General features: G+C 44.3%; 2 protein-coding genes across 32 annotated transcripts in view; one reads left to right on the top strand and one right to left on the bottom strand.

The window, feature by feature from the left end:
- Window positions 1-11206: 11206 nt before the first annotated feature.
- On the bottom strand, window positions 11207-16890 carry atg4c (autophagy related 4C, cysteine peptidase). Of its 5 annotated transcripts, none has more exons than XM_037249211.1 (11): window positions 16737-16889; window positions 16466-16572; window positions 16220-16303; window positions 15747-15971; window positions 14361-14700; window positions 14077-14147; window positions 13695-13885; window positions 13518-13596; window positions 12728-12804; window positions 12283-12402; window positions 11207-11864 (listed from the first exon to the last, which is right to left on the bottom strand). In XM_037249211.1, the coding sequence occupies exons 1-11, from the start codon at window positions 16808-16810 to the stop codon at window positions 11697-11699; spliced, it is 1536 nt and encodes a 511-aa protein (XP_037105106.1). In that variant the 5' UTR covers window positions 16811-16889; the 3' UTR covers window positions 11207-11696. The 5 variants fall into 5 exon arrangements, with proteins under 5 accessions (XP_037105106.1, XP_037105110.1, XP_037105109.1 ...); XM_037249215.1 differs by having other exon boundaries at window positions 11697-11864; window positions 16466-16593; window positions 16710-16890; XM_037249214.1 differs by having other exon boundaries at window positions 11697-11864; window positions 16466-16590; window positions 16710-16890.
- A 520-nt stretch (window positions 16891-17410) lies between these two features.
- The window catches only part of dock7 (dedicator of cytokinesis 7), a 25468-nt gene continuing 21596 nt past the window's right edge, over window positions 17411-21282 (top strand). For 6 of the 27 annotated variants that reach the window (XM_037249172.1, XM_037249174.1, XM_037249175.1 and 3 more), the window contains exons 1-10: window positions 17412-17580; window positions 18980-19076; window positions 19460-19638; window positions 19778-19846; window positions 19908-20037; window positions 20112-20324; window positions 20555-20640; window positions 20731-20797; window positions 20925-21074; window positions 21150-21230. In XM_037249172.1, coding sequence (XP_037105067.1) covers window positions 17543-17580; window positions 18980-19076; window positions 19460-19638; window positions 19778-19846; window positions 19908-20037; window positions 20112-20324; window positions 20555-20640; window positions 20731-20797; window positions 20925-21074; window positions 21150-21230 — 1110 coding nt within the window. In that variant the 5' untranslated portion in view covers window positions 17412-17542. Of the gene's footprint in view, window positions 17581-18979; window positions 19077-19459; window positions 19639-19777; window positions 19847-19907; window positions 20038-20111; window positions 20325-20554; window positions 20641-20730; window positions 20798-20924; window positions 21075-21149; window positions 21231-21282 lie in introns of all 27 variants that reach the window. The other 21 variants (XM_037249192.1, XM_037249184.1, XM_037249179.1 and 18 more) reach the window with 8 other exon arrangements.

Below are 21282 nucleotides of genomic sequence, written 5' to 3'. Positions count from 1 at the left end.
ATTTGAGGTCAGCGGGGGTGCAAAGCTCAGGAAGAATAGAAGCCTAATGAAACATTCCGGGGAACGGCGTAAAGCCAGTGAGGGATGCTCTCATCATCTGCGATAAAGTACGCCCATGCAAGGCAAACAGCCACGGATCACAACTCTTCAACTTCATCACACCGGCCAGAGGATTCACGCTTTCCATTTCTCGCCATCAGATTTAAGCACTAAAAGCAAAACTTTGATGTAAAGTTCCATACTAAAAAGAATAATAATGTCTCTGTAGTTGCTGCTTAATGGATTGAAACTTTGCTGAGTGCTGGCACGGAGCTTTCGATATCCATTTTTGCCATCTTCTTCTTCAGATGCACGCAATATTAAATCAACTCTTTGTTTGACCCTTCTTTTAAATACTCCCTCTCTCTTGACAGTTTAAGCAACCAAAAGGATCTCAGTGTTGTGCTACCGTGTATTCATTTGCTTTGTGGTTGTCCCATTGCTACGTATATATGATCTTGAAATGCGCTAAATAAATCAAGTTATATTGGATCATATTTTCGACGATTGTAACGCATCTTGATGCCGCTGCTATGTTTTGGATTTGTGCATCGCACACCAGAGCACAGCTCTAAAGTTGAGATATCATATTTTAATGTCCAAACATACTGTAGGCTAAATGATATATGACAATGATCTGACTTTGTAACATAACGGTAGTGAATCTGACTACAAGTATCAAATTCAAATCACGTCAGTGATTCTTATTTTGGATTGGCCCCTGGGGAACAATTTGAAGATTGAACTGAATATGAAAGAATTCCAGCTGAGTGAAAAAGCCCGTGCGTTTCATAGATGGTCTCAATGATCCAGTCCAGTCTCGGAGGAAAGCTTCTCGTATTACTACAACGTGAGAGTGTCACAATGACCGTTAATTTAACAACGAGAACAAATAACTTGGACATTTGGCTTTAGCACAGAACTCTTTTTGGTTAGGGTGTCTGCTATAAGATCATCAGCCAACTGGTCGTGACTATTGGGTGAATGTGCTCACCTCTCTGGCACTAGATGCATGTGGGATCCGGTGGCAGGTGTCCATTTTTATTCAGTTGGAAATGTTAGACACGGGCTGAGGCTCGTGATGGGGCGGAGAGGCCTGGCCAGATTATTGTTACTGCCCAGCTGACATCTCGCAAGCTGCCCTCTTCGCTACTATTGGGCACTGCCACGGTCGGCTACTCAGTCATTCCTAGCCTGCGGCTGAGGCCGTATCACACCTCCTGCTGCCCGGACATAGACCCGAGGACATGGCTGCTCGATGGCTACGGACACAGAGCTAAAGCGAAATGAAAAATGAACAGCTGTTAGCCCTGTTTTGCTAGCCCCTGTGCCCTGCCACTTTCAGGACAAACTAATTCGATGAGAGCCATTTTTGTGCCCAGCACAAACTGGTGCATTTGGTGCAGAAGATTGAGACGTTTCTAATAAAAACCATGGCACCAAAATCATGTTACACCACCTGCGCCACAACTTAGACCTGTTCAGAGCTGATCTAAGGTTTGGTCTACTCTCCATCACCAAGGTCCGGAGGAGTGTGGAAAAGAAAACAGCTGCTCCGTTCCGTGACACGCGTTGTCTACGAAAGAGCACCGTGTATTCTCAAACACGAGGCATGTTTTTTTCACGCGTGTGTTTGAAACGTTTAATTGTAAAGAAAACTATGAAGAGATAACACGGGATATTCATCAGACCAGTGTCGAGTGAATCGCAATCTTCAATTTGCCAGACACGTGCAGATGACAAGGTACTTTGCCTCAGTGAGTAATGAGATCTGAAGGCCCCCGAGGTGTGGCTTATGGCTGCTGTGGTCTGCTGGGCAGCTGCTGGATCAGAGGATCTGCTCGCTCGCTCGCTCGCTCGCCATCTTGTACAAAACAGCGGGAGAGACCACCATCGAGAGGGACAAACGATCGATCGATCGATCGATCACGCAACATCAGTAAATAGGAATGCTGAGTGGTGTTTGTCGAAAACGTCTTTCATTTTCCACTTGGATTTAAAGGAGCGCTGTCCATCCATATGTTTGCGTCCCCTCCTGTTCCTCATTGCTGCCACATTTCGAGTTTACACGGCTTGAAAAGGGCCATTCACCAAGGCTATTGTCAAAGGGCAGCATCATTTGCGGACCCATTTGAGGGCCCATTATCCCAAAAGAATGTGGGAGACAACGTTGAAGACAGGCCGGTGACAAATGATGGAGCCCATAATAGGCTGCAGGACACGCTTACCATGCTAACAACACGGCGCAAAGGGTGAACGCAGCCCCTGACGAAAACAAACAATGTGCTTCCAATCTATCATTGCCGATGCGTGTCATCATTACCCCGACATCAGCATGACAATGCGACACGCATTAGTAGCACGGATTACATTCATGGCACCAATCTCTTATGGAGCATTAAAGCTGGAGTGGAGAGAAACAGATTTATGTCATGTTCTCTCTGCAGAGAGCACTTTAGCGAGAAGAGTGTGCACACCTCGGTGTGTCTATGTGTGTGTGTGTGTGTTTGAATATGTGCGTGCTGCCTAGCAGGTGAAGTGTTGTGTTCATTCGGTACAGGTTGGGCTAATGTGGCACCCGGGGGTCCTCTTGTGTTGCCAAACGGATTGGTGATGAGAGATGTAATTAAGAGCAGCTTTGACACAGACACCGTCCTCCAACCTCTTTTGCAAGCCAGCCCCGGAGCGAGTGGCCATTGTCGTTTATGGCGCTTCCTCCTTTCTCCCACAACAAAAGGAGCACAAACGTCCCGCCAGCTGTGCGCCTGACACGGCCGGGAATACACAGCTCTCCTCTCCTCTCCTCTCCGCTGCGGTGAGAATTTCAAAGGAAAAGACTTGGATTTCAAGCAAAAAGTTCCAGCATATTTTCACAGACTAACTATGATGAAAGGCGACGAAGACGACGAGGGCTTCTCGTGTAGGTATCAATATAAATATTACTGGAAGGTCAATTAATATGTAAATGAACTCCTCCATTTAATTAGCTATTTAACTATTTTCCAAGACATGGACATATTAAATCATGCTTAAAGACCCCTCTAACTAGCCTCCTGACAATAGTGCCAGGGAGTCGTGGGCTCATAAACTACCGGCTTGACCTATAAAGAGCCCCGAGTCTGCTAATTCCATCTCAGCCTAATTTTATGACTTGCATAAAATAACCATAGTGCAGCTTTGTAGCTGTAAAGATGATATGGGTCATAAAATGGAGCCGGGCAAAGCATCGGAAGGCTCTTCTTCACTAGTGTCCTCATTTATTATTCTATTATTCTTTGCAGGCTTCCAAGCTCATGTGAAAGACAAATGACCTTATTATATGAAATCATTTGTGAGGATATTAACCGTTAATCACACATAAACAGCATTTAAAAGGTATTGATTCTTCAGCACTCTCAACAGCTTGTTAAATTAACATCCAATAACAGGATAAGAGATAATCAGGTGAATCATGCCGACTTGGAGGGGACAAAGGAAAGGCGACGCGCACCGCTGACCCTGACATTGCCCTACATCTCGCTCGTGTACATCTCGCTCGGGTACATCTCGCTCGTGTACATCTCGCTCGGGTACATCTCGCTCGTGTCCTCCACGCCGGCGGTGTTTGACCTTGAGCGGCAGTCGAGTCGAGCCAGTTGACTAGGATGAACTGAAATGTCAAATTAAAAGCCAAGTATAGCCTGATATATTTCATGTTCATAAATAACCTTGCTTGTAACATGAAGTATTGTGCTACATTTTTACGTAACTGCCGACCGATGGCGTGATTTGTAAACAACATTTGCAATTCCAAGATGTGCATTTTTTTTTTTCTTTTCTTTTTCTGAGGGGCTGACAAGATAATGCAGCAGTCACCATAATCAAGGTGTTTCCGAGACTTTTGTCGGCACTTGATCAACGCTTGGCCTTGTGTTTGGCACATTTGACGGCTGTATTCTGATCAGCGCGATGACTTTTTGATGCAGCCTTTCCCCCCCCGCCCGACCGTGTGTGATTTCTACGAGCGTCCCGCCCGCCCGCAGATACCATTTAGGTCCGGAAAGTCCTCCGAGTTGCTGTTTGGGGAGCTGACAATGCCGCGATAATAAATTTGCTTCAGGTAACAGAGAATAGCGAGCGGCATGCAAATCCATCTTTGTGTCCCTCTGGGGTCTGAGCATTCGGGAATGGAGAAAATGAAGCCATGTCCCTCCAAACACACGCTCTCTTTTTCTCCCGGGCCTACCTAATATTCATTTCAACGGAGTGAGCCAAATAGGGTGTCGACCCATCTCGGTTCTCCAGCCATGTAGACGCACCTAGGTTTGTTGGAGAGATGGATGTGTGAGAGGATAGACTCTCATAGCATGGCATGGCATGGCATGGCATGGCAGTGCCTGCCTGACACATGACCGGGCCTCCTGATTCATTAGGACAGGGCCTTCATATTCAAACCATATCATGCCAAGGAGTGCAGAAACAAATTTGCTCTGGGTGAATCCATTAGAATATGGCACCTTTTTCCTTCATGGCGGCAGCTAAGTATTAGCTTCATTTTTGCTTAACATGCTGCTATTCGCCATTCACCTTAAGTAAGACTGAAAAACATCAAGCCCCACTTGTCTTGGAAATCTCACCAATCACAAAATGAAGCCATCCACGCGTTGCAATTTGATTGGAAAGAAGAACTGCATCAAACATTTCAAGATCATATTTCTCAGCCCAGTGACACTCTCAAGCAGAAAGATAATCATCTTAACACTGTGGACAATCTTGGGCCCATAGTCACCCACGATGACCCTTGTGAAGATGAGCCGTATCAGAAATGGATGGTGGAGTGAGTGTGCAGCGTGGTATCGCTTGCAGATTTCAGAATAGGTCGATGGCGGCGGAGTAATTCAATTACTGTGTGCTAGTGCAAGACCAATTTTATTGCCTGTCCTTAGCTGTGTGAGCGCACTCACAGCTAAATGAACATGACAAGCAACGGTCATCTCCCCGGTTGTTACAAGATAGCTGCCACGGCGGCTTCCCGGACTATTTACCAGGCGTAGAACAATTTTAATTTGCTTCGTGGGTTTAATTTTGACAAATGTCGCAATGCTTATCAGTCAGTGAAAAGGCCTTATGGAGCACAAAAACAAAACCATGAGTGTAAAATTGCCCAACAATGTCAAATTGATTTCAGCGTTGCAGTTAAGCTTTTTTACGTCATGAAAACAATTCTACATCCATTTGACATTATTATCGCCACCAAAGCAGATACACTTGAGATAGTGATGTTATTTTTCCGTTCATCAAGTCATGAATCTGTGTGTGGACAGTAGAAGAGTATGAAAGTTATCCTCCACAATTTGCGGGTGATGGATGGTGCTGCTCTGGTCAACTGTATTGATCCTGATCCACTTTCCTTTTTGTAAGCGGACGGCATTTGACGTTGTGTTTGGGTACCTTTTTGACAGCCCTCTGCTGAGGACTGTCAAAGACTATTTGACCGAGTGGACAAAGGTGGGAGTGGACGGCGAGACATCGAGCGAGAGAGAGAGGAGGAGGGACAGAGGGAAAGCAAAGCTGTTGGGCTCAGCAGCGGCTGGTGGCCATGGCCCGCCTCAGCCTTGGAATCAATTCTGTGTGTGTTTACAGACCATTTCACAGCCCTTTACCTGTAACATCACTTGTGTCTGTCCCATTAAAAGCTGCAGATATAGAATGCTTGAATTAACATCCTGGCAAAAGCAAAGCCCTTGGACTGTGAACATCCAGCAAATGTCAACATGTTCTCTTCACTAAGCCAATTAAAGTCCTGCTCGGCTCATCAAAGTTAAAGACAATTCCTTCCAAACGGCAAGCTTCCAGCCTCCTTTGCACCGGCGGGACAGATGGTCGGTCGGTCGGTCGGTCCATGCCAGCTGAAATGTTAGTAAACACTCATCTCGCTTTGACTCCTGCTGCTCTTCATCTTCAGGCCACTCCGCGATTCAACCTTGAAACTTGATGACTGGCTTGGCTTTTAAAATCGTCTACTATTGACTCGTTCCCCTGATTCATTGAGGAATACTGTACCTCAATAGGTGATGAGACGACATAGTGTATATAAATACAGAAATGTGGTCCTTTTCACTCAAAGAAAAGTCCTTCGAGGTTTATGGATCAAATCATATTTTTGCATCTTAAAATCCTGACATACATGCAGTGACAGACAAAAAAGGTGGCAGGCATCTAATATATGCTTACCATCCTTGAAAAAGACATCAAAACGAACTAAATCATGAATGAGGGTTGAGATAACGTTTACTTCATTAGAATGTCGTACAGTTTTGGCCTTCATAGCAGAGGACGTGCCTTTATTTAGCTTTTATCGGTTCAGTTTGAATATTCATCAGGTCTCCGTCTGAATCTTGCCTGATAGAAAAAGGGGGAAAAAAATTCTGCCCACTTTTGTCTCCTCATTTCCCAGCCAGCCAGCCAGCCAGCCAGCCAGCCAGCCATCCAGCCAGCCAGCCAGCCAGCCAGCCAGCCAGCCAGCTCTCCCGATTGTTTTGCGCAAAAACAAAGCCTGTATTCATCTCAAGTAATCAGGTGAGAATTCCAGGATCTAATAGACTCACAAACGCACGCTCCCTTATCAGCCAGGTGCAATCTCAGGCCGCTGCAGCTTAAGCGGGAATTAAACCATTTTCAGTGGTGCTGCCAGCCAGCACTTTAATTGATTGATGTTTAAAGTTTGCAAAATCAAAGCTCGCTCGGTCACGTTATTCCAGGCCCGGCTGATGGCGGATCTGGGATTAGATGTGGCAGCCCGCGCTGTCATCTTGACCCAGCCTGGATGTGCACTTCTCATGGAGAGCGGCAGCTGAAAGACACATGTAGTCCAAAGAAGGGAATCAATAGAACACTTAATGAACAATTACCAGAACAGCTGTAGGCCTGTCAGATAGCCATCTGTAAACAGATCTGCTCAGAAAGAGGGAGAGCCTTGTTATAGCTCTGAGCCGATGGCTTCAGGACATGTGCCCCCCTACCCCTTGTCTCCTGTCCTGCCTCCCCCCCCCACCCCTTTGGCCAATCTCCATCCATTTTCCACAGCGCTCCCTCCTCCTCCTTCATCTACAAGGCCAAATTAACCAAGCAGACCTCCATCTACAAGCATCCTTCACCTCCCATTAGCAGCTTAAAGATATGGAAATGGCTGGAGGAATGGGCTCGATAAATTTGACAATCCATGGCATTTAATTAAAATGCCCGCCCGGAGCCAGGCAGTTTGTTTTTTTGTGGGGGGCCCGGCCCAGTGTTTATTGCTCAAATGAATATGTAAGTGTATTCTTAAGCATGCAATACATTAAAAGCCACAATGGGTCAGAAGGAACTTTCCGTTTCCAATGCAACGGCAGCAGAAATTCCTACCCCGTGCATTGGTGATGCATAAAAAAGATATTATCGTTGAGCGTGCTGACAAATGAACGTCAGCCACTGTCACTTTTCCTGATTTGCCCGTCTGTGAAAGCAGCGACCTTATGTGCCAGTCAGAACGAAAAATAGTCAACAGGAAGCGGACACTGACACAAATGTGAGATGGTTTCAGCCTTCGTGCGTAGAACGGCAAGCTGTGACTGACAGCTATTATGGCTATCTAAGCACGGGAATCGGAGAGAACAATAGCAGGCAGAGGATGGGCAAAAGCTGATAATTGACCTTGGACAGCCTCTCGGTCGCTCTTTATTAAAACTTCATTTAAAGAAGAACAACCCCGGGTGGCGGCGGCGGCGGCTGCTGCTGCCGCTGCTTCTGCCGCCGCCGCCGAGAACTCTTTAGCCCTCCTGCCATAATGGATGACACAGGCATCCATTACATATTCAGCACACCAAAGTAGGGCCCAAGACCTGCTTAAAAATATATATTTTTAGTTCTGAAAATGAATGTGTTCACGCAAGCCACTGAATCATTTTAAATGTTCTTTTTTTAGTGTATAGGTATGTGTTGAAAAGACCTATATTTCAGTGAGCCCAGTAGTGGGAGAGTAATGACCTTTTTAATTTATTCATGGCTTTAGTTGTTTTTACCATTTTTCACCCCTCTGGATATTACAGTTTCATCATCTTAATCCCAGCCCATTGCATATAGTATAATGTTCAAAACAAAATCTTCATATATATATTAGATTATATTAAGTATATATATATTATAATATGAAATTGACTAAATATGGGTGTAGTCGATTTCCACCCGCCAGTGACAAGACCGCCTATTTTGAGTTTCAGTGTAAGCCTCCCTCTACTTCAAACGTAAGGAACATGTTTGACAGGTGATATGTAAGCAGCGTATTATACAATCCCCCAAATCTATAGCACATACTTCTTTGCACAAAGACAGAGTGACATGAACCCAAGCTCTCCCCACCCGCACACCGATAAAACTCGCTCGCTCGCTCGCTCAACACAGGCATGCACTAAGAAACAAGTGGACAGTTACACAACAGGCAATATCCCTCCCTTCAAGCTATGCGCTTGTTTCGGAAGCATCTGCTTAGTAAAAGCTGACACATCCAGGGCCGGCCATGCCTCACAGGGCAGGCAGGCAGGCAGGAGAATGAGCAATTCCAACCCACCTCCATCCACAGCGCCTCTCGGATCCTCGGAGTCCACAGGATTCCACACCAAATGCTCATTGCTTTCCTTGTCACCACCTTGAATAGCAATTGAAATCGGTACACACATCTGTTATCTAAATGTTAACTCCAGTGGCCTTCTTGTTGTCACAGCCTGCCTGCCTGCCTGCCTGCGGGGAAGCTTAGCCAATACGCCAAGAGGAGCTTTGGCCCTCTGCCATGGTACACGGTGCCTTTTCTTCAGGAAAAGACAAGCTATTTCAGCATGTGTTTACCCACTGGCTTGCTTGACTTGAAGGGGAAATTCCATTGTCAAGCTACACAGCTCTAAGAAAGGGGAAAAAAAGACGTCTATTTGCAAATCAACGACACCTGTTAAATTTAAAATACGACGCTCGTGATGACTTGAGATGACTTCATCACAAACGAAAGCGTATTAGTCAATTTGGTCGACATTTCAACTTAAACTTGACATTTTCACGCTGATCAAGGGATCAGTATGATTGACAGCATGCTCCATCTATTTATGAAAGATTTTGAAGAATGTGACCTCGTGCGCGCTCTGGGCCGTGCTCACACCTTGGAACACATTTCCACCTTCTTGTGGTGCTGAATAATGGCAGGCAGGCCCATGACATTTGTCTGGCTTCCACCCAGAAGAGTTGTGCCTCAGCACTTTTCCCCAAGCCAAGCTCCCGTGAGCAGCAGGCCGCGAGGGGCTCGCTCGGAGACAGGCGGGGACAAGTGGCCGCTTGCGTGGACAGACTGGAGACTGTGAATGCAACGCGATGCACTCAAGTGGCTGGGTATTTACGCTCTAACGGCTCCCGGACCCGGGCGGCGGATATATTTAGCGGCCCAGAGATATCACTCTGAGCTGAGATGTACCTGTTTGAAGATGCGTGGCATTCCACGAGGGCCGCTTAGCCGTGCACCTGGTGTGATGACGGAGACGGAGTGTGACACCTTTTGATTTAGAACCACTTACACGCAACCAATCCGTACTTGTGTAAACGACACCCTCCGTAGAAATCCACAGGCTACTTATGAATTACTTGTATGTATATTGTGTACTATGCACCGTGGGATAGTGGGAACGTCATTTCCATTTCTTTGTGTGTCTTGGCATGTGAAGAAATTGACAAGAAAGCAGACTTTGACTTTGGGCCCTGACTTTGGGTGTGGCTTTTCACATTCTTGCCCATGTGCCAACAACATGAGCTTTCGTTTGTTTAGTTCCAGGAAATACATGTACTTTGTCAAAACTAATATGCAATTCCAATGCCGTGTATCAGAAGTATGGAATTTGTGTTCTGGCAAAAAATGATGACTTTTGCTACTCATTTGAATCATTCCTAATTGTTCTGCCAGAGAAAATCAATTAAGTGCATGGCAATCATGTCATAAAATGAGCAATAACATCATAAAATCAGATTACTGGCAGCAAGTGCGCTTGAAAAGAAATGATTTATTTTCTTTATATGTACAAATGATTAGCAATAGAAGGCCTTACTGGATTGTATGCAGACAAGTCCTTTCAAACAAACAAAGTGAGTCTTAGATCTGTCTGTTTGGCACCAAAATGAACAACCCGGCTGGACTTGGGAGAAATGTCATTGGAAGCAGATTAGATTTTCAGGAATCTGCAATGTCGATGGCATGTCAGCCAGCTGCCTTGAATAGCATGATCTGTGTATATGTGTGAGAGGGACGGGATGCTTTGTAAAGCCATATTCCATTTCCCCTGGGCGTGAGACATTAATCAAATATTCCTACATGGCCTGTAAATACATGGCGAACACAATGGTCGTGTGCCCCCCAGCACAAGCGCTCTTTCATGTTTGTGTCCAAAATGTCCGCTTCCCTCCTGACACCAGGCTCTCTCTATTCAAGGCGTGCTCTTTATGTCTTCTTATCCGCAAAAGCCGAAGAATGTCGCCGGTCTTTTGCTCCTGCATATATTTGATGATCTGGCTGGTCGGCTAAAAACAACCGCAGATCAGACGGGCGATCTAAACGATGCCTTTATGTGCTCTGTGCTGAGGAGAACAGATGAGGGATTCTCCTGTTCATCCATGCTCACCCTTGGCCTGGCGTTGCCGCACAAGGGGCATTTCCCGCCTTTAAAAAGCCTCATAATACAAGAATTTGTATTGTACAGCAAAAGAGTCAATGTGCGAGGGATGCCATAGTAACAGAACACAAGGATATTTTCTTTTCCTGCAAAACAGAACACAGTGTCAGTGGGTCACATATTTTCCGGTGCCTGGTTAATGGCCTGGAGAGATACGATTAGTTTTAATCGACTGCATTTGACTTTCTGCACAAGAGCTTGAATGCGTTTGAGCAATCCGCTGCAATGAGAATGAAGTCAACAATGTTTGCTCAAACAGTTGCTTTTAATTTTGGACATCCCGCTAGGAAGCTGATTTATGGCAATTTGAAACATTTGACATCCCAGTGAGAATTGTTCATTTTTGCAAAACTTTTGCTGCTGGTATTTGATGTTCAAATATGAAGTAGTTGTTATGAATACGATTCGCGTTACTGTGACATAGTACTTGAATATATCTGAAGATGGTGTTTTATAAGCAAGGTTCCTTTATTGCCAAGATATTTATTTACAATTTCCAAATGAATACAAAATGAATTGAAAGGATTGCCCTTCAAAAATGCTGCATTATCATTTAAATAGGCATCCTACTTGAGATTTGGAGAAGTTCAGGGGGAAAACTCTATAAAATCATATTCATTAAAGTCCAATACAAATCATGCCATACAAGTTGTATTAATATTGCAGGAACTTAATGTTCTTTATTTTACATGCAGGTGTTACTGAACTAGTCTTCATATCATAACACTGAAATGTCTGCTGGGAAAAAGAAACTAATAGAACAACTGCACAATTCAATTCCATTTCTTGCGTTTAGTATAAAAATAGATTGGATCATTCAGCAGATGTCCTACGACATATTTGAGCAAGCTCACATTGCCACAATCCAGCTGTTCACCAATCAGTCTGTTTTCAGCGTCGGTCCTGTTTGAAAAAGTTCAATGTCACAAAACGCTTGCGTCAAAGTAGCACAAAGTCGCCAGCAGTGGTGATTGTCCTCCTCGGGTCACGGATGAAGGGCCATTCCCTCTTTTCTGGGGTCAGGCTGGCTGACAGGTCATAATCTCTGCCATGGCCTTGCACAATAGTGAAGGCTGGGTATTTGTCGCTCGCTGATGGCTGCAGCACCTGAAACCACAACAGGGTCCATGTTTTGCAAATACTGCACACTTTCCTACCGACTCCATTGTTTTTTGTTTCTCTGTCCTTGGGAAGTTGCTTTTGCCATTTGGATTATTTGAACAATTACCTGGGTAACTTGTTCTTTCTTTTGATTCATCTTTTTTTTGGGGGGGGGGGGGGGGGGGGGGTTAGGGTTGGGTTATACATGCGTATAGCGTAATCATCATATAATTAAAGGTACAAAGGAGTATTTCGAAGCTCCTGGCTTTATTGATAGACAGGAGAGCCAGTGATGGGAACTAAATAAGATAAATGGCTCAATGCTGACACCTAGTGGTTAATTGCCGGATGATAATGTGTGGGTAAAAAATATGAATATTTAACTATGACAATGAAATACTCAAACGGTTGAGTGAATTTTCACCTGCGACAGCTCTCGGCTGATTTTCTCATAGTCTTGGACACTTCTGGAGTAAAATCCTATGGTGCAGCTTGGATCCATCTTAGTGAAAGGCATCTTCTTTGGTGAGGGACAATGATAGGACTAGACAAAAGAAGGAAGATCTTTCAAATATTTCTCAGCTGAAGGGCCAAGTAAATGTGTGCTGAAATCCTATTTCTCTCCTGTCATGGTGTCAACAGCACGGCACATTTTATACTACTGTATACAATCAAGATATGTGCTTATCTTAGCTGCAGTCATCCTGTCAGTTTTTGTTTCCCATTTGTAAATGTTTCCACCTCATTCAATTGGTCAAGTGGAGTGTGTACATTTGAAGATATGGAAGTGACTGATGGCTTGCTTTAAGATTCATAACAAGAATGATTACATTCCCATGACTAGGCTTCTTTGTGAAGCGTCCCATTACCTGGAGAGGGAAATCGCTAGTGCTGACGTCCACAAAAGACTGACAGTAATGAGGGTCCATGTAAATCAAGCTGTCATCTGCAAGGACAAAACATAAGACCAGTCATTTAAAAACATTGGATCATTACAAAAATGAGCCTCCCACCAATTTCAACGCTCAAAGTCACCGCCGTGCGCTACTGTTGCGTCAAATATGCCTCCCACAAACTTACTTCTTTTTAATATCCACCACAGGCGGATTAAATTCTGCATAATCACACAAGCACATTCTTAACACCCACAGAGTTCCCCCCCCCCCCCCATTTAATTTGTGCATGTGTGGGGAGGCTCTGCTGGGCGTGAGGATTACTTTTACAAACACACAATTATATGCGAGCATTTGCATTTGATGAATGCAGTGCTGAGCCGCGCCCTGGCAGAAAGAACGTATTGCTTGTCATTTGGATATCATTCGACGCTATATATCACATTGATAAAATGTAAATGCGTAAATATTGACTGCCAAGATGTACAACTGAAGGTTCCTCGTAGCTCCTGAAGGTGATGAAGGGTGGCTCACTTTGGAGCCTGCAAGAAATTGAATGCATGCCTCTTATGGAAATCAATTACTTTGCACAACTTGGGAGGTTTACTTGTGATAAATGGCTGAGCCTTTGATGGGTCACAGAGAATAAAGGAAGTCCTGCTTCACTCGCTTCCTCTCGACGTTTCCCGTGCGCAAACAGGAATATATTAACTAAGAAAAGGTATACTATGCAAAACAAGCCGCTATTTCTCTCACAACAACTAACCTTGAAATCCTACAAAGTAGCACGCCTGCTTGGGCTTCCCTCCAATGATGCCGATGCAGTACTCCAGACTTAGTATTCTCTGAGTAACCAAACAAAAACACACACGTGTTGGTGCATCGTTCTTAATTGACAACTGCGTTTTTTTATTGATAGCTACAATATGTATGCATATTTCACCTTTGCAAAGTTAAAGTACTCTGGGTTGATCTTTTCTCCGCCAAGTCGCACAGGGACGAGAATGACAACAGCTCGAGCGTCGGGCAGGGTGGACGCAGGCGCTGATTGGTTATTTTGTGGAAGGGGCAGGGCGTCTGATGTCCCACAGGCTTTGGCTGCCTTGTGGCTGTCAATCACGTCAGCGCTGTACACTGGAAGACAAACATCAGAATTGTTGATTTTTTTCACCTGCAACTCTCTATCCTATTTTGCAATTGGAGTTTTTATACAAGTAACAACAATTTGATGGCAGAGACTGTACAATGCACAGTGACTGGCCACGCCGTAGACCAATTGTGGCCATTGTATTTGACCGAACGCAAGGCCATTTACCCCCCCATACCTGTACAATCCTGGGAGACATAAGCGCTTATAGCGCTTAAGGCTGGCTCTTTCGCTTCATCCATAGCTTTCCTACAAGAGACACACGGAGAGCTGGAGAGAGTGAGCAATGCTCAAAGTTTACATGTGAAATGTAACAGTTAGCTGTGATCTTAGCAGTTGGTCTTCAGGATGGATATGTACATGTCTTGCTATTTATTCTCTGTGAAGCATTTCAACATTGAAGCATCTTCAAGCGATTCACCTTTGAAATAATAGGTCCGATTATCTTCTCAATGTACTTACTTGAGAATGTGCGCTACAGCAGCAGGTCCATACCAGTCCCCCGCCTGTTTCCCCAATGTCAGACCTAAAAGCACCAGTCTGTGGAGACCCAGCTGAGCGGAGGGGATGTCCCCAAAGCAAGAAATCAGCGTCCTGTGGTACATTTCTTTTAAATGGGCATCTGCCTCCTCCGCTGGCCCCGGAGCCTGCTCTGTGGCTGATGATTGAGGATTGGAGGAGGGCCTGTTGAGGGTGCCCTGCAGAGAAGCCTCCACGGATTCCACCAGGCGCTTGGCCGCAGTGGTGGTCCACGTCTCGGCGTCTAAACACTGGAGCTGTAGTGCCTCGGACCATGTCCAGTCTAAAAGGAAATCATGAGCTCGATCATGTGGATGTTGCACGATGGAAGGAAATGCCGTATTTATTTCACAAATGTTGGTTCATATGTCATATTCATGAGTATTTTGTTTATGTATGGAGTTTGGGATGGGTGTACTTTGGTTCTATGTAGTAACTCACTTGTACATTGGAAAAGGCATGAAACCCATCCATAAAGCTCAAGGTCTTCCTTCCTTTGATTTGCCGTATGGGTGTTAATTATGGGAAATAATGAGCGGTAATAATTTGACCAGGTCTTTTTAGCGTGATTCCTGAGCCTTAACGTTCCACTTTTATACTTGACTATTAAAAATATAGTCTTTCAGAACTTGATTTGAACCTTGAGCACTCCAGGGAACCAAAAAGGTATCTAATTATACATTTGAACGACAGGCACACCGTTTCACTTTAATCGCACTTCTCCTTACAAACAGGTTGAGAGACAAAAAGGGAGAAAATGGAATTCTCCCCCGTTATAAAATGGCAAATTTTAAGCATTAACAATATGACCTTGATCCAAAGGGAATCAAAGTAAAATTGATCAATAAATATTCTTCAATGGCCGTTAGTCATTTTACTGGGAAATATTTTATTGATGGCATATTTTACGAGAGACAGAATAGCCCATTTTAAATATTGTTTTCTAAATGACCGCATTAAAATGGCATGCCTCTCGTTATGAGGAGTTGAGGGCACTTCAGAGTCAATACAGAGTCAGACAAAGCAGTAAAGAATTTGTTCAAGTGCCGAATGGAACGCTTTCTCCCATTCAAGGTGAGAAAAGCTCAAGAAAAATACTCATGTCTCAGATCTAGCAATCTAGCAATTTGAAATGCTGCTTATCCACTTTTTGGGGTCATGTGCCCAGATAATTGCAAATGTAGTGGGTCTGTACTCTTAATTATCAAACCTCCAGATGTTTTGAAGAACTTTGTAGATAGACAGCGATTTACAGCTAATTCAACTTCCCAGAGATGCTAACGATCAAAGGAGTCAGTCCAGGCAATGAGATATGGTCAATGCACTCACCTCTGCCCAAGACATGCAGAACAAGTGCTTGGGCTAACATCATCTGTCCAGCCCGCAACATGCAGCCCCAGCCACAGTCAGACGTTAAAACAGAGCCAGGCAAGGGGGGAAACTCTTCCCGATACGTTAGCCAGATGCGAGATCCAAAATCCCTTCGGAAATCCTCGATATTTCCCATGACACAATCCGAAGCTTCCTCCGAGTAGGCTTCGGAATCACTATCATCTGGGGGAAAACATGACATACCTGTATATTAAGACGACGCGATGTGCACTGGCCCAATTTAAAAATAGGAATGCAGCTATTCTGTCCATATTTAAAATGACATTTTTGTCATGCATCTGATCAGGAAGTGCCTAGTCATATGTTCCTCTGATGAAAAATGGTTCGTCGTTTAAGTTGCTCATGTGCTGAGGAAGTTTGATCTACAAATGAAAGAAAAGCATGTCCTCATGCTGTGCAAAATACGATACCTTCAGCCTTAAAATGATAACACTTCCCCAGGAGAAGCACAGGGGAATTTCGGCTGAATAAGGTCTTTGACTTCAGAGCCCAACCTAAAAAAAGAAAACAGTCTTGAACATTTGCGCAACTACTACAGAACACTTTCTATTTGCAGTTATTTAAAAAAAAAAAACCTCATTGCATACGGTCTCATTGTTCATTAGTTTGAGGAAATCTGAATGTAAGCTTACTTACTGTACTTGAGGTTTACTTACTGTACTTGACATGATGCCACACAGACAAGAACTTGGTCTTGATGTTTTCCACCTCGTCGCGCCCTTGATTCTCCATTTGGACCATAGAGGCTGCATGTAACCCATTCCTACACTTCAGAGAAACACTGCTAGAGCAAACGAACTGTTACATACAACAAATCCAATGATACAATATTGTATCATTGGATTTGTTACATATGTAGGTCTTGCCACCATGGCTCGCGCATTTACAAAATGACTTCACCTTAATTCCGCGAAGGCGTCTTTTCACTTAAAGGCTGTTCGTGGATATGGCAATGTGACGAGCAGATAATGAAGGAACGGAATCAGTTTAATGTCTTCCATTGCTTGCGGTGGACTGTCAAACGACGATGTTTATGTTTTGAGGGCATGTCAGCTGATCTCGCGATGCTTCCGACAAACAAAAGGCGACAGCAGTCTGTGGAGGCTCGATCTGGCCTACAGCTTGTCCTATATGGGCGGTGCTTAAACGCTGAAATTATGGTTTGATAATTATTATGTTTGGATAAAAATGGTTTTTGTCGGATCTAACTTCCAAACTCATTTTATATACATTTGAACACTGAAAGACTGTATGGACATCTGAATATATGATGAATGATATATACGGGGAATTTTGTGATTTCAAATATAGCGTATATTAAAATGTAATTTCATGAACCCTTTGAATACACATTTTATGAACAAGTTAATTATATATATAATTATATATTTTCTAGAGTTCATTCAGATGGCAGACTTTCAATAAAGCCAAAATCAATTAGGATAAACAAGATCAAATGTATCAAAATCAGATGGAACAAAATTGTGTTTTTTTTTCCTATTCAGTTGAAATACAGTCCATTTGAACGAAAGTCAAGCAGGCTTGTTTTTTTTTCTTTGCGTGGGTGTGCTCTATTGCACAACACTACAGGCATTACGGTAAGACGTGAAACTCCCATTCTCCAGTTTTCCCGTTTTCCCGGTGGCTGTAGTGAGTGAGTGAGTGAGTGAGTGGAATTTGCTGGCTGCCGCCTCTCTGGGAATTTCCTTCAAGCACATCGAGCGGCCACTGCCATGGCTGAACGCCGCGCCTTCGCCCAGAAGATAAGCAGGTAAAGACGTGTCCGGATCACAGTTTGAAGCTTGCAAGAGGGTCAACCGACAGACAGGCAGACAGACAGACAGAGCACTGCCGAGGCAACCAACCCAATGGGAAGAGGCCCAGACGGCAGCTCAGCTCTCCCTCCGCTAGCCTGTTAGCCGCATCGCCAAAGATGCTCAGAGCCAGCCGAATGAATTCCTAAAAGGAGACCTAGTTGCACACTCGCTGCAATGAATGTAAAGCGATCGGACGCAAGTGGTGCCCTTGCGATCAACAATCGTTGACAGTAACAGGAAAACCGTTAGTTTGAACAGCTAAGCTATCTTGTCTCTCGTAGCTGCTGCATTCCATGCAGACTGTCACTGTTGTCATTGTTACAAATGATCTCACCAAACATACCATGAGGCGGACAGGGCAAATATATGGACACTAAACGTAAACATGCATGTCTGCAGAATAGCAAACAACAATCCCATCCCCGCCCCTCAAATGAGTCTCAATCATCGCTTTAACAATAGACGCTGTCAGATGCCACCACCCAGAAAGGCTCTCTCTCTCTCTCTCTCTCTCTCTCTCTCTCTCTCTCTCTCTCTCTCTCTCTCTCTCTCTCTCTCTCTCTCTCTCTCTCTCTCTCTCTCTCTCTCTCTCTGTCAATGTAAATTCTACAAGCATGTTGCTGAATCACTTGCATGTCAATGTTCAATTCAAAACTTAGTGCAACATAACAATATTGGCCCATTTAGCTGTCATATTTGGACTGGCATGCCTTCAATGCACCTATCTTGCCTTAGATGTGTATTTTTTGTGATGGTTTGGGAGTTTTGTTCTTGGATCAGATCCGATTTTGGGACAGCAATCATCACTGCGCACAAACATGCACACTACATATATATGCATTCATGCTCAATATAACTCCTGTCGTTTTTTCCCCAGTTGCTCATTTTGTATTTATGTTGCTTATTTACTCAACGTGTCACTTTGAAACCGTTTTAGAACAGGAAGTACATTTTTACTCCGACATGCTCGTTCGTCCTTGTCACGTTGTGGTATCGATGGCTTGAGTGAGTCAGTGCTGCTTAAAATAGCGAGCTCCAGATGTTTTTCTTCGATATACTTGTCAACCAGTCACTGTAAAGAGGGTTGGACAGATTCAAATGATAAATGTCATGACCAATCTGAAGTGTACTTGAAACCCAGACTCTGAGTTTTGTTTTGATTGCCTCGCAATTTATCAGGCAACTTGCTTCTGAAGCTTAATTATTTATGAAGTCAATAAAAGCATCTTAAAAACATCCCTCATTGAGAGTTGTAAGAAACAAAATGTTTATTCAGTGGGACACGCCATTACGTCAACTTTTAATATGGACTGACTGAAGTCATTAAGTTCATAATGTTTCTTTTCCTTGCAGGACTGTGGCAGCAGAGGTCAGGAAGCAAATCGCCGGTCAGTATGGGGGCTCCCCTCAACTCTTCAAGAACCTTCATGCTGGGACCATAAGTAACACAGTGCGTAAGCTTCACTCCTTGAAAAGAAATGAAAAGAAACACTCACTTCTTGTTCATGCCACCAAGAAGTGAGTGTTTCTTTTCTTTTCTGCTGCTTTTCTGATGCCCGAACCGACTTTGTAACCACCATAATACTCGCATGCAAGTCATTTTGTTTTTGAGAAAAGTCATGTGTTACATTAAAAGACTGCTGTTTTGCAAATGTATCTACGTATTTCTAGCTAGAAATACTTTGTGATCTAAAACAAATGCGATGCATTGTAAAAACAATTGCTGCCGCTAGAGCTGTCAAAATGAATTGATGAATTGATAATGACTGGATTATCAATGGATAACTATTGAATAAGCCCCCGATTGCTATCTGCATCCCTTTGGTCACTCTCCAGGTTCCACTGACAGAGGCAGTAGAGCCAGTGGATTTTGAGGAGTACCTCATCACTCACCCTCCAATTGTGGAGTCGGGACCCCTTCGAGATCTGATTGAGTTTCCTCCGGATGACATTGAAGTCATCTACACACCCAGGGAATGTCGCACAGTAGTGCAAGCCGTCCCGGAGGAAGGGTAAGGGATGGCGCCTCGCCTACCACTCTCAGATGTCATTCAAATGGTTGTGTCCCAGCAGAGGGCAGTACAGATTGTACAGAGAATCATAGAACACAGACTATGCACGTTGAAAATATTGCTATTTGGCTACTTTCAGGGACACCGACCCTCACGTGCGAGACTGTGTCCGATCTTACACGGAGGACTGGGCCATAGTCAACAGAAAGTACGACTGCAATGTACAAGAATGAAGTCTTTCTTTGTACTAAATGCGATGTTACTTTCAGATATCACAAACTTGGCACAGGCTTCAACCCCAATTCATTGGATAAGCAGAAGGAGCGACAGAAGGGCTTGCCCAAACAAGTGTTTGAGGCTGATGAATTGCCGGACAGCAGTAGCTACCAAGATGACCAGGTAGGTGCACACGCTCGCTCACCCGCAAATTGTACCCATGACGTTTGTATTTGTAAATGTGTTTTTTTTTGGAGGATGACCTTAAGCGGCGATCAATGTCCATTGATGACACCCCTCGGGGAAGCTGGGCTTGCAGCATCTTTGACTTGAAGAATTCCCACCCCGACTCACTCCTCCCGCATCTCCTGGATCGTGCCCCCAACGAAGAGATTGACCGACACAATGAAGATCAGCGCAAGAGCAACCGCCACCGGGAACTCTTTGCTCTGCACCCGGCCCTCGATGAGGTCGAGTATACGGTGCCGTGCCGTAACATCATGAGCGTTATTTTAGCCTTGGCCTCTAGCAGGTTCTGATCACGGCATCCTGTAGGGGCGACTTGAATTTTCATAAAACACAACCTCAACAGTTGAACTTTTGTGCTGTCGTAAATACAGCATATTATATAGTGGCTCCAATGTGGATTTGTTTGGATGGCATATTGTGGTTTTCATATACTCCTGTACCTCATGTGCAGGAGGACCCCATTGAGCGGCACTGCGTGCCTGAAGTTCCTAAAGAACACTTTGGCCAGAGGCTACTTGTTAAGTGCTTATCCTTGAAGTAAGTGATGGGACCCCCACACACACACATATGCAAGTTTTATTTATTGCTGTGTTTGGTGATTGCCTTGGTTTGTTTCTCCCACTATAGGTTTGAGATTGAAATTGAGCCCATATTTGCCAGTTTGGCTTTATATGATGTCAAGGAAAAGAAAAAGGTCAGTTGATGATAGAGATGAACATTTGGGCCAGTTCAGAAAGGTCATCCAATTTGGGAAGGCCAAGTTTTGGTTTTGTCATTGTATCATTATTGCAAATAACAATTACTTGTGTATTTCTCAACAGATCTCAGAGAACTTTTTCTTTGACCTGAATTCCGAGCAGACCAAGGCGATGTTGCGTCCACACATTCAGACGGCAGCCATTTCCACGTTAGCGCGCTCTGCCATCTTCTCAATCACCTATCCCTCTCAGGATGTATTTCTGGTCATCAAGGTCAGCCACCTTTGATTACATTCTTCTTCACAATTCTATGACCGTCCATCCGCTTGCTACTGTTTTTTGCTTCAGTTGGAGAAAGTCCTCCAGCAAGGGGACATTGGAGAGTGTGCCGAACCGTACATGGTCTTTAAAGAGTCTGATGCTACCAAGGTACATATCAAATGAGAATGGGCACTTTTCTGGGCTTATGTCATTATACGAC

The sequence above is a fragment of the Syngnathus acus genome, chromosome 4, assembly GCF_901709675.1.
Source record: "Syngnathus acus chromosome 4, fSynAcu1.2, whole genome shotgun sequence".
In the NCBI taxonomy this organism is placed as follows: Eukaryota; Metazoa; Chordata; class Actinopteri; order Syngnathiformes; family Syngnathidae; genus Syngnathus; species Syngnathus acus.
This window is presented reverse-complemented; position numbering and strand designations above follow the sequence as displayed.